The sequence below is a fragment of the Xiphophorus couchianus genome, chromosome 7 (genome assembly GCF_001444195.1).
Source record: "Xiphophorus couchianus chromosome 7, X_couchianus-1.0, whole genome shotgun sequence".
NCBI classification, from domain to species: domain Eukaryota; kingdom Metazoa; phylum Chordata; class Actinopteri; order Cyprinodontiformes; family Poeciliidae; genus Xiphophorus; species Xiphophorus couchianus.
In genome coordinates this window covers 4,569,621-4,581,948 of record NC_040234.1, presented here as the reverse complement: position 1 = coordinate 4,581,948, position 12,328 = coordinate 4,569,621, and the positions used below count along the sequence as shown (strand labels likewise).

At 39.4% G+C, this 12,328-nt stretch overlaps 1 protein-coding gene across 6 annotated transcripts in view; it reads right to left on the bottom strand.

The window, feature by feature from the left end:
* Positions 1 to 12,328, bottom strand: part of lrch1 (leucine-rich repeats and calponin homology (CH) domain containing 1) — an 83,686-nt gene that overhangs the window by 27,806 nt on the left and 43,552 nt on the right. For 4 of the 6 annotated variants that reach the window (XM_028022963.1, XM_028022966.1, XM_028022960.1 and 1 more), the window contains exons 7-14: positions 7,128 to 7,215; positions 6,695 to 6,800; positions 4,081 to 4,196; positions 3,224 to 3,294; positions 3,025 to 3,111; positions 2,269 to 2,346; positions 2,075 to 2,111; positions 362 to 475 (exon numbers count right to left, since the gene is read on the bottom strand). In XM_028022963.1, coding sequence (XP_027878764.1) covers positions 362 to 475; positions 2,075 to 2,111; positions 2,269 to 2,346; positions 3,025 to 3,111; positions 3,224 to 3,294; positions 4,081 to 4,196; positions 6,695 to 6,800; positions 7,128 to 7,215 — 697 coding nt within the window. The remainder of the gene's footprint in view (positions 1 to 361; positions 476 to 2,074; positions 2,112 to 2,268; positions 2,347 to 3,024; positions 3,112 to 3,223; positions 3,295 to 4,080; positions 4,197 to 6,694; positions 6,801 to 7,127; positions 7,216 to 12,328) is intronic. The other 2 variants (XM_028022962.1, XM_028022964.1) reach the window with 1 other exon arrangement.

Below are 12,328 nucleotides of genomic sequence, written 5' to 3'. Positions count from 1 at the left end.
ACATTATTTTGCAAAGAGTGGGGGAAGAAATTCCATCAGCAGGATAGGAGTTCATTCAACTCCTATTCATTTGTCAGACGACAAACAGGAGCCAAAATTCTTCACATCTGCAAATCAAAAAAAAAAAAAAAACACTCCTTGCTAACACGGAACACCCCGGCTGTCGCTTTCTCCACGTTCGATAAAGAGCTTCATTCCTCCTGAAGTGAATCGCTTTGACCGGTGACGATGTGCAGCGAGACAGACACGTTTCTAATCCTCACATGTGCAACAAGCTGCCAGATGAAATGCGACATATGTGGAGGGGGGAAAAGCTCAGCCGGCAAACACAACACAGCTAACAGACTGCTGCCACGGTTACCTTCAGGGACATATGCCACTCATAGTCCCGGCACGCAAGCTGGGCCTCAAAGCGGGCCTTTTCTAGAATCATCCGCCTCTTCTTCTGGAACTCATAGCCTCCCTCCTCCATGCTCTGCCACAGGACGCACCCAAACGTTCAGGCGACAACTCCTTAACGTTTCTTACATTCTTATGGGCTTTACTCATAACCAACAACAAAGTTATATTCTGAACAAATATTTGGGTTTTCCAGGAAAAAAAAAAAAAAGAGGCTGCAGTTTGATAATGAGAATAACCGTAGAATGGAGAATGGTAACGTCTCTAAGTAGTAAGAATATTCAGCTTTAACTATTACTCCTTTAAATAAATGGGAGATAGGAACCAGATAATTATTGTTCTAAAGATTTATATAATCACAACATAACCACAGTTAATAAGGTTTGGTTGTGCGGAAACTTTATCAATATTTCCCCAACTTAAAAAAACCAAACAAAACAAAATTCCATTGAAGAAGAAACACAATCATAATCACAAGTAAATAAGTTTGTGAATAAGTCGTTAAAAACATCATCCTACTCCCACTTCCTGTCGTCTTTATCGTCATTTCCGCCAGTAGTAATGTCCGGTTGTTGATCAAGTGACTCTGTTGATACCAAAAAAGTGTTTTTGTTGCAGTTTTTACGAAATACACTAATTTTGATACGGCCGAAAACGCGCCTCATTCTAGCGTCAAAGATTTTTTGCGTTTTATTTTTCTAAATTGCCGTGTTTCCATGAAGCAAATTTATTTTCATAATTCCAATTAGCGCAATTATTTTGTCAACGGAGATGCAAGGAGGATCTCCAGTCATAGTCACTCTTCCAACAAACCTGAAGTACCTTCTTCCTGGGGACTGTGTGACTCATGACCAAATGACATGCTAACAGCTCAGAGATGATATTGCACAGTAAAATATCCTGCATGGCATTCAAATGTTAGCAAGCTCTGCTAATCCACCTCCTTTGCTTTTGCTGCTACTCTGTAAATCTCAGTCTGGTCGTATGGTTAGAAATCCGGGCAGAGAGACGTTGGAGTCATAGATATGATGATTCTTTCTCTGTTCTTTGATTCAACCAAAGAAATCCTGAACAAATGTCTACAAAAAGAACAAATCAGAACCAACGTATGAGATCTGCTCCAACATGCAGCAGTAATGGCATCTTTGGTGACATCTAGTGGTAAAACTGCAGAATGCAAAAAAAAAAAAGTCTAACCATGTGTGTCCTTGGCAGGGAAGTAGGAGAAAACAAACATGTTAGGTCCTTTAGAGTCAGCACTTGGTTTGTCCATTATGGGCTACTGTAGGAACACTAAAACCAGGGTTATAGCTCAAAATTTTGTGTTATGGAAATTACTTTTATTAAGAAAAACAGGAGCGATATTATAAATGTTTAATACTGGAGGCGACTGCTTGAGGCATTACTGTTTTATTCTGAAATGTAAACTCCTAAAACAGATTTCTAAAAAGAAACAAATCAAACTGATGATTCTGAACATTTTTTTTCTACAACTATTTAAATGAGCACTTTGAATAACAAGTTTACACTTGGCAAACTTCACATTAAAAAACATCATCTGTCACTAAACTTGAGTGTTATTATGTAGGATCATATTATGCTGCCAGGTAGTGAAGGACAGTAGAGTAGCAAAGCCTGTCTGACTCTAAGATAGAAACGTTTTGGCAAACTGTACCTTTGATGTTGTGCTTCCCTCATCGCTGTCTTGTCCGCTGAGAAAAACAAAAAAACAGACATAAGACAAGGAAACATCAGGATGTTCTGGGGTAAACAAAATAATATGTCAACAAATGACAATTTTTTCTAAATACTTAAAATATAACTTCCTCATTGCTGGGACGGATGTCTGTCCACATTGTGGAAACTTACTTGAACGACTCCTCCACGGTGACCATCTCCACCGGGTACAGCTGGACTTCAGACAGATCATCCTGCTCTGCGCTCCCTCTGAAACGTAAAGGTTAAACACCTGCTGTGTTACACCTGCCTACTGTAGCTGCTGCTGTTTACAAAATAAAAACTAATCAAATTCTGTAAGAAGCCTGCAGGTTTCAGCAACTTAAATTTAAGACTTTCTAAGACCCTATGAATGGAATTTAGGGCCTTTATTGCGACAGAAATATACAAAGATGTACTACTTGGCAACAGAAGTGAGCTAATGGTTAACATCCTCTGGCCAACTGGAGATTAATTTGAACTTGCTTTACTTTTGCTAGCTATCATGGGTATATTAGCAAGTAGTTACCAATAGCCACTAACTCCTTACCACAGGTCTTAAATTTAAGATCTATATTAAGGGCATTTAGCTGCTAATATAGCCGTTTGTGGTATATTAGCAGCTAGTTACCAGTAGCTGCCTCATCCTTGGAAAAAGGAAATTACCTATAATATGTGAGATTAAATAGTCAAAATCTAAGGCCTATGATTAATGTTCTTAAAGCTACCTTATTGTTTTTCGGTGAATACAAGACATTTTAGGGCCTTAATGTTAGATGCATGAATTTAAGGCTTGTTAAGGCTGTGTGGACATCTTCTGGGTGCTAAAGGGAAGTTAAATGACTTGTTAAATCAGAGGAGAACTGAAATAATCTCAGAGTCTCCGAGTTATAATTCCTGTTTTCTCACCTGCTGGGGTTCTGCAGCAGCTCCACCGCCTCCTGTAGCTGGTTAATCATGTCAATATGGAGCTCTGTGCCCCTCGAGACCTTTGACCTGTCCAAAAACACAAAACTGACACATAAGCAGAACATAACTGATGGAGTTAGCGAGGAGCGACTGCGGGACAGAATAAATGAAACAGGTGAATCTCCCCTGAAGAACCTACGTCTGCTCTGTCTGCCAGTGTGAGTCTTCCTCTATCCTGAGGGGCTCTTCGAAGTCCGCTGCCGTTCGGCCCTGCACACACACACGTCAGCGCCAGCTGCACCCATCACATGACACGCAGTTTCCTCAGAATTCAGAGACGCTAGCGCCATCTCACCCGTACAATACGCTGTCTGTTTTCTTCATCTGCTCTTTAAGATATTTGATTGATTTGGTGTCATTTAATGGAAAGGCTTTGGACAACTGGGAGAAGATTTAACAGAGATAAAATGAAATAAAATAAATCATTAAGGGATGTGTTGATGAGATACATTTTATATATATATATTTTATCAGCCATAATTATGAAATTTAGCTTCTTTTTTTTTTCTTAATCCACTGAAAAATCTGATCTGAAGCAGTAAAAACTGGAACAAAAGCACAATTGTTGTTCAACAAAACTGACTCAAGATCCCAACTGGAAGTTCAGAAGTTATAGATTACTAATAGTCAGCTGACTATTAGTAAGTACTATTAGTACTTAAAAAGTAAAATGTATGTTAAAAAGTGTTTCCGTTACCTTCTTTAAAATGGATTGCTAGAAATGCTAACAGCTGTGCCTTTTTCCACCACTGAATAATGAACTTATATTAAAAGGTTGGGTCTTTCAAAATGTCTAGTGTGACATTATACCGCGGCGATAAAATATTAATTCATTTCAAGATACAGCTCCCCTCACGTCTTCCGAAAGGAAAGCCGTTCAGTCACCACGACGGCTCTACATAGCTCCCACCAGAGAACAGCATTATTGACGGAGCGAGGTCATTTCCTGCACTGCTGCGGCAGCAGGACCAGCAACTCTGCGGCGGGACGCCTTGCCTTGATGTAGCTGATGAAGCGACTGCTGAGAGACGAGTCTCTGTAGCTCAGCGGATCATTCAGGGCTTCCGTAGGACTCTCTTCTATCAGGCGCACCGAGTCGGAGTTCGGGTCGGCTGCAATGAAACGAATGTCAGAGTTCGGAACAGACGGGTTGATGTTTAAGAAAAGGGTTTGATGATTTTCGGAGGTGCTGCATATACAGCAGGAAATGACCGGCTTAGAATTAAGAAACTTCACTGTGCGAGACGTAGAAAGCTGGTTTTGACCAACCAGAAACACTGATATCACCAGATGCATTTGAAATGAGACAAAACTAACTTTTGTAACTTTTCAGCAAGATATAGGATCTTGTTCTAGGTAAATAATTCCTTAATATTGACCAAAACAACCTAGTTTAATTAGGAGTTTTTTTTCTTATACCAAAACATTTTTTCCATATTATAACTTTGAAAATCTGCCAGTGGAACTAATACGTTTTAAAAAAATCAATATTAAAGAATTATTGACTTAAAACAAGCTCCTATATCTTGCTGAAGAGTTACTTTTAAGTGAATACACTAGAAATTAGGCAAAACTAAGATATTTGTAGTAGAGACTAGACAAAAAAATACTTTTTGTGTTTTTGCTTTTTACAGTTTATTTCCCTCAAAACGTTTCACATCTTGTCCAGGTTTGAATGTATTTTACTGGAATTTTATGTGACATACCAACACAAAGTAATCTTGCATTATTGTTAAGTGAAGGAAATAAAAAATCTTTAAACAATGGAAATCATTTGAATCTATCCAATTAGTTCAGCCAATTAATGCTGTGACTCTGTTAGCAAACTGTTAGCAAACATAAATTACCCAGAGAGCCCACTTCTTCCTCTCGTCAGCTCAGGGAATGTGACACTCCATCAGCTTAACCTAATTAAGGCTGATTGAAGTCTATTTAAACTGTGCGTCCAGGGAGCTGCTGCTGTTCTCCATTAGGGCTCGGATCGTCCCTACGATGTGAGCAACACATACCCAACACACACCCATGCCACCAGCTGGACCTCTGGTAGGGTCAGCGGAGAAACGGATGGTCTTTCTGTGACGTCAAACCAACTCAACAAGCTCTAAACACACACACACACACAATCACTTTAGCTCAGAAAGAAGACGAGGTTGGCACCGAATCTTCGCCTGACTAATGGAGAGACTCTGAACTCTCACCACATTCTACACAGTTAAGAGCTTCTTGATGAACTGCAGCTCACTGCGGTCCGGACACAACGAGGCAGACGAGCGATAAAGTTCGTCCTCTGACCCATCTGCTCGTTCATATCGTCTCTGTCAGTAAGCCAAACAGCAGCTTTCATGAAGTTACCCAATTAGCACTTTGGGGTCTTGCGTTCAAGCAAACTTGCTATTTGATCAGCAAGTCCATTTCTGACTGGCTTCCATTAAAAAAAAGAAAAGAGATGAAGTGGCCTAGTCAAAATCTAGACTAAATCCAGACGCTGCAGTGGGACTATAAACAGGGTGTTCATGCTTGAAAACCCTCAAAAGCGTCAATGTCCCATAGAGAAGCATGCCAGAATTCAGAATATGGCGAAAACGCTTGATGGAAACTGCTGCCAAGGATGATTCCAGCGCGTTTCCAGAGTTTTCTCTTCATGAACTTACTCAAAAATTGTATTTTGCATTTAATTTTGGACGCCCTTAAACTAATATAACGCTTTTGTTTTCATGTCAGGATTCAGTTGTCTTTGTTAGGAGAATATCAGCAGCCTGTGGTTTCCCCTAGTGCATTATAAGCCTGGCGGGCCACTAGGCTTTACCAGCTGCCCCACCAGGCTAAGTGTTGTTTGTTTAATTTAAGTAGGTTTTTTTTACGTGCACCAGTAACAGTGACATTAAAAACAGATTAAGCTCAGTTTCTAGTTAGTAGACTGTCGTTGAACTAACTATACGCCACACACTAATTGTGAAAACAGCCAAACTGAAATTCAAGCATTTTCAAGAACTTCATCCGTACGAACCCTGTTTTTTGTTTCTTTGTTAGAATTTACTGTTTGTTGTTTTCGGGTGCAGCACTTTGACCACTGACAGTTGTTCTTAAATGTGCTATATAAATAAATTTGGCTTGATTTAATTTTGGACTTTGGCTAGATTAATTCAATTCTTTTGGCGAAGAATGGGCGAGGAATTGGATTTAAACGTTGACTCACTGTTACTGCTTAAAAATCCACCCACAAAAAACATCCATGTAAGGAAACGTCACCACCACCAACACCTTTCACCATAGCTGTGTATTTATTTGATGGTAAAAAGTGTAGTTTTGGTTTCATCAAACTATTCTCCCACAAGATTTTGGCAGACTTTAGTCAGAACTGGATGGTCTCACAACCTTATTTTTTTCTGTGCCACTCTCTTGACTGATACTTTTGTACAGTAAAAACCTCCTACTCTCTACAGCATCAAAAAATTGTCAAAAAAAAAGAATCTTTGTTTCCTCTTCATTGCAGTCATTTTAATTAATGGTAGATATGAACTCAAGAAGACCAAATGCTGAAATTTAAAGAAGTGCACTATAATGCAACCATTGCGTGCAGGCTGCGTGTGTTTGCCAGTTTAACTCCTACCTGTCAGGGAGCTGATGTGTTCGCTGGAGTCGTCTTTGCTGAGTCCCTCCTCTTCTGTAATGTTGCTCATCGGCACGTTGAGACTCAAACTGTCTTCGTCTGAAGGCTGCAGGAAGCAAAACGACCAAGAAAAACATTATTACCACAAATTGCAACACACATCCTTCTCTTACTAATGTCTAAAATCAGATGTCTTTCCCCCATACGGATTAAGAAACATTATCGAGTATTTCATCAACATAGATTTCAGTTTCTCAATTATTAAACATCGATATTTCCCTAAAACTGACGTCATCCAGCCAGAAAACATGAATAGTTGTAAAATACGAAATGTGGCTAAATCCCCAGCATGAGCAGCAGGTGCAGCCTGATTAAAGCAGGAGTCTAGACAGATGTGAGGATGAAACCATGGCGACACAAACGCATCACATACCTCGGTGGCAGACAGCCTCTTGTCTCCGTTGTCGCTGCCTACTCCTGAGTCGCTGTCCTGCTTCTTCTGTTGCTCCATGTCCTCCACACTGCACACAAATTACACAGGTTACACACCTGACACACACAAAGGAGTGTGTGTGCGACTGAGTGAGAGCGACACACAGAAGCAGAGGAAGATACCAACCCCTCCCTCTCTCGCTTCCTCCTCTCTCTCCTACAGGATTCTTTTTTTTTTTTTTACACAACTTAGGAAATAAACACTTAACTTGTTTCCTTATTTATTGTATTTTATGTTTTGGGATATAACAACACATTCATAAGAGATGATTAGATTTGATTACCGTTTAGTAAAGGTTTCGCCCATCTCAAACAGTTTAAAGACACTGGAATCAATGTACGTCACTGAAGTCCAGGCTTGTTAGTTAATACTTTATAGGTTTTTTAGAATTTAATTATAAAAGTTTTTTTCAGATAGTGCAGCAGGTAGTTGAATAAGTCAGCAAAATCTTTTACGTGTGGATAAGAGAGTAAAACTCAACACAGATGTTCTCAGAGGCTTGCTTTTTTGACAAAAAAAAAAAAAGATTTTGTCATTGAAAAATTCAAGATGGCCGCCATGATTGTCAACAAAAGTGTATTTTTCCACTGAATTTGTCAATGTTTATCACAGATGAATACTTTTGGTATTTGGTCACATCAAACATAGCCTAATAGAAATCTTATTAGATTTTTCAAGATGGCTACCAGGGTTGTGATAGGATATTAACCTTTGCTCTAACTCACTAATTAAATGAATGTGTTTTATGTCAAATTATATCCTACATATTCTGAACTTGTGAAATTGTATATATTTTCTTGATCTTGTGTTTCCTTTTTCTTTTGAACACTTTTCAAAATGGCCCCATGGAGGTAATGGAGTAAATATGTTTGAATTAAAATCTGCAGCAGCCATTGACAGTGGTGGGAACAGCCAATCAAAAAAAGATGAGCCTAACTTTTTTTGATTAGCTGTTTGCTAAACAAGTGCCTTAGCTATGCGGTTGCTAAACACATTAAAAAAAAGTAGCAGAAGCTAATGCTAAACCGCTAAGCACATAAAAAGTTAGCATAAACTAATGCTAAACACATTCAGATTTAGCAGAAGCTAATGCTAAACTTTGATCATTTAGCCAATGCTAAATTGGCTAAATTAAGAGAAACAGAGCTCATTTTTATGCTTATATCCAGACTTGAAAGATTTTTACAGTGATGCTGCACTGGAATCACAGAAAGCATTGAGGTTACTCTGTTTTTGTGTCTCCACAAACAGAAGCATAAGTAACCCCAAACTGTGGTTTAATAAATCTCCTGTTCATTGAATGATTCTCAAGTTTTGCTGTAACGATTCATCGAATGATTCAATTACCTGGATCATTACAATTCCTCTAGGAATATTATCTTAAATTATGTTTTGCTATTTAGTCCAATTTATTTTCCACCAAAATGTTTTACAGTGACAGGTCTACAAGGGGCAACAAGGCGATTCCTCATTCAGAAAATGAGTTTTAGCTTTAGATTTGTTCCTTCTGGACTCAAGGCTAAAGAGTTGAATGAAAATACAGTATATGTGGTGACATTAAGGTTCTTTTTTTTTCTGTGCTCTATATTAGAACTGGATGTGGACCGTTTCTGGGTCAGTCCCTCACGCTCTTCTTCTTTTCTCCATCTTCAGCGGCAGAATATATCTGGGACTACCACGCCTTTAAGACTCTTCTAATCCTAAATAAACCAAGGGAAAATAAAAACTAAAAAAAAGACGGGGGATAATGGAAAACGTGAACAGAAACAGAATGCGTTTGCTCCACTGAGCATAATGGCACTTTTCTACACGAGAATAGAAACATTTTCTATTCTGGCCAAGTGTTTTGTGAAGCCGGACTCTTCACCGTCCTCTGAGCGCTGGGCTCACTTTCAGCTGAGAGGCCAGAAAGCCGAGAAAAGGCTTTTAATCTCTTAAGCACTCCTGGCTCTTGTTCTCCCTCCTGCTTACTGCCCTCTGCTTAGTTTTGCTTCTCCCTTCGTTTCTTCCTGACCTTTCATCTCGATTTGTAACTTTCTTTTTATTCTTGATTCCATCAGGTTTGCAATAAAGAACCGAGCCCTGAGGGTCGCAGTTAAATTGAGCCAGTTTTTAATGCACAAAAGCGACGTCAGCTTTTGTAACTAATTGGAATGTAATAAAATCTGTTTCTTGTTTCTTTAAACAAGTAAACTAAACTTAGACTTACTTCATTGTCACTGCACAAAGATACAATACTGAATCTGGTAACGAAATGTCGTGATTTAGCTTTTTGTTTTTATTTGGTACTGAAGTGATAAATCATGTAAATAAAGTACAAATGCGTGAAAAAGTGTCCTTGTAGAGATACGTTCATAATATCAAGATCTCCTGACCTTTGATCCCCAGGGTTGATGAAGCCTCCAAAAGTGATGAGCTACATTAGTTTGGTAGCTTGACTAGCTTAGCTAGCAAACATCCCAGCTCCCTGTCCTGAAACACTATGAAAGATTTTTTTAAAAGTCTTTACATTTATTACATTCAACCAAGCCTCTTGTGTTCTTTTTTTTTAAATTGTTCCCAAATTGATGTTCAGTTTTCCCTCACTGTCCTGTTTTTCCATCATTCAGCAGGTTTAATGTATCAACTTTAGCTGTTTTTGCCTTCTCCTCTTACTTCGCATCTATTTTACCTCCCTAATTCCGTCACCCATTAATCACACAGCTAATATCTCAGGAGACGGGTTTTTGGCCTTCCTTCTAACACAACCTGTGGGACAGCAGATAGTCTGATAGAGCCAGCAGGGAGACGCAGGACAAATCAGTTTCAGATGACTAATGGAGAGTTTGGCTACAAACTGGGTTGGTTTAGGTCACAGAAAGCTATTCTGATCCAATATTTCTGGAAATAAAATTGGTTGGGTGAACAAAATCCTCCCTAAGATCAGTAACTGTTAGCAATCAGTAGCACACTGCTGGCCGATGTTTAGAGTAACACGGAGTAGAAAGCTAAGGTCGTTGTTTCTCCCTACATCCAGTGGGTGGCGCAGGTTGCTACAATCGATAGCCACACATGCACACCTACTAGAAGGAAACAAACGCGCCCTTTACAACACTTTCATTCCATTACCTGAGAGGTTGCCAGGCAACGTTGCATTTTTGTTTCAGAAGCAAGCAGAGAATGTTTCGTAAGCAAGCAGAGACTATAGCTGGGTCCGAATTCAGGGTCTGCATCCTTCGAAGGACGGATTTGTAGTCCGATTACGTCATAGCGTGACAACAAGGCCTGTCCGAATTCAAAGACTCCTTCAAATGCGTCCTTCTTTTCCCCAGATTTGAAGGATGTGTCCGGTGTGTCCTTCACGGACCACCATATCCCATGATTCATTGCGGGCCGAGCGTTCAGGCAAAGCAGTAATGGCGGTGAAGAGCAGCAAATTATTTTTGCTATATTACACTTTAAGTGACACAACATGATGTTTTTAGGCGAGTATGTGGCTTTGTATGTCTCAAATATCTGCTCGGTACATCAATACGTCATCTAATTGCAATGTTGCTCTGACATTTTCGGACATGTCTGCTCCCGCTGCATGAACAGCCAGCTCCCCTCGCCAGCTGTCAGCTGGCCAGGAGCTCCAGGTTCGGTGTACCGGGACAGAACGGCTGACTCCCGGCACATTGTTTTAAAAACTCCCGCTAGCTTTCCCCAGTGAGTGGAAGTTAAACACTGATATTATTCAGACAGGTAATATCTAGTTATAAAGTGCTTGGTTTACTAAAGTATTTCATTTATTCCTGAGCAAATCGGTTTGATTGATTAAAGTTAAGATTTCAAACATACTAGTTTTATTTAACTGTAATGGCTCATCTGAGATCTGGAGAGTATTATATTTGAAAATGAATCATTTTTGCTTATATTTATTCCTGATAGAAATGTATAATATAGGTTTGAACATTTTAGAATCAAACTAACAGATTATGTTTTTTGCTTTGTTTTTTACTTTACTTTACCTTTACTATAAAGGTAAAGAATAATACAGAAATCAGGAGTAATACATAGCTAAAAAACCAACTTTGGCTCCGTTGTTTTTTCTTTGCCGCTCTCTGCTTCACGCCGTAAAGGTTGCTAGGCAACATACGTTGCGCTAAGGTGGTGGGGGTGAGAACAGTGGGTGGGGGCTAGACCTGTCCGAATTCACAGCTTTTCTCTTCCGGTCTTTGTTTATTTATGGCCTTCGAAGGACGCAGACCCTGAATTCGGACACAGCTCGTGTCTGCGCATGAGAAGGTTTGAGTACAAGCATTACAGGTTTTGAGGAGGAAGACATGAAATCCTGCTTTCAAAATGAAAATGTAAGCACAAGTATTAAAAGTTTTGAGAACAAAAGACATGAAATCCTGCTTTCAGATTAAAAATGTGTGCTCTTGGATTATGGCAGAAAACAACCCCCATACACTGGCACTATGAGGCGAAATAAAAAATAAAGACCCATTCCTACGACGGTCAGGAATTCTGTCCTGTCACTAATGTTGGCGTAGAGATGCTAGGAGAAGTTATGTGGTGACCGAAATCGGGTTTTTATTGAGAATAAAAGCTCAGGTCTTCATCTGATCAGTAAGCACAACATATTACCCAAGAACTGCGCTAACAACAAGAGTCTGTAGTGTACAGACTCTGTAGCCAAATGTAGCTAACTAAATTTTGTCCTTCTGAGTAGGGCCGGGGGATATGAGAAAAATCTAATATCCTGATATAATTTTGCTACATCACGATGCACGATATACAGTATGTCACAATATTCTTAAATGAGTACCAATGTTATTTTAAACTATAGACTCCTTGCAGCGTGATGTCACCGACGCCCCCATTTCCCTGCTAGTCTTAAATGTATCACCCAGCCCTACTTCTGAGCTTTCCATCTTCATTTGTCATAAAATGAGCTGGATTTGAAAATGTCAAATCTTTGGCAATATAACTAAAGTTTAGGTCTAATTTCTCTAGGGAATCTCTATACATAGAGACAACTTTATACAGTTAGCAAAGCTAACTGTGCTAATGGTCATTAAAGGATGCTAGGGACAGTAAATAGTCAATTCCATAATTACAGAGTCTCCTTAAAACGATTTCTTCCTTTTACACACAATATGAGGTCAGTTGCTGCT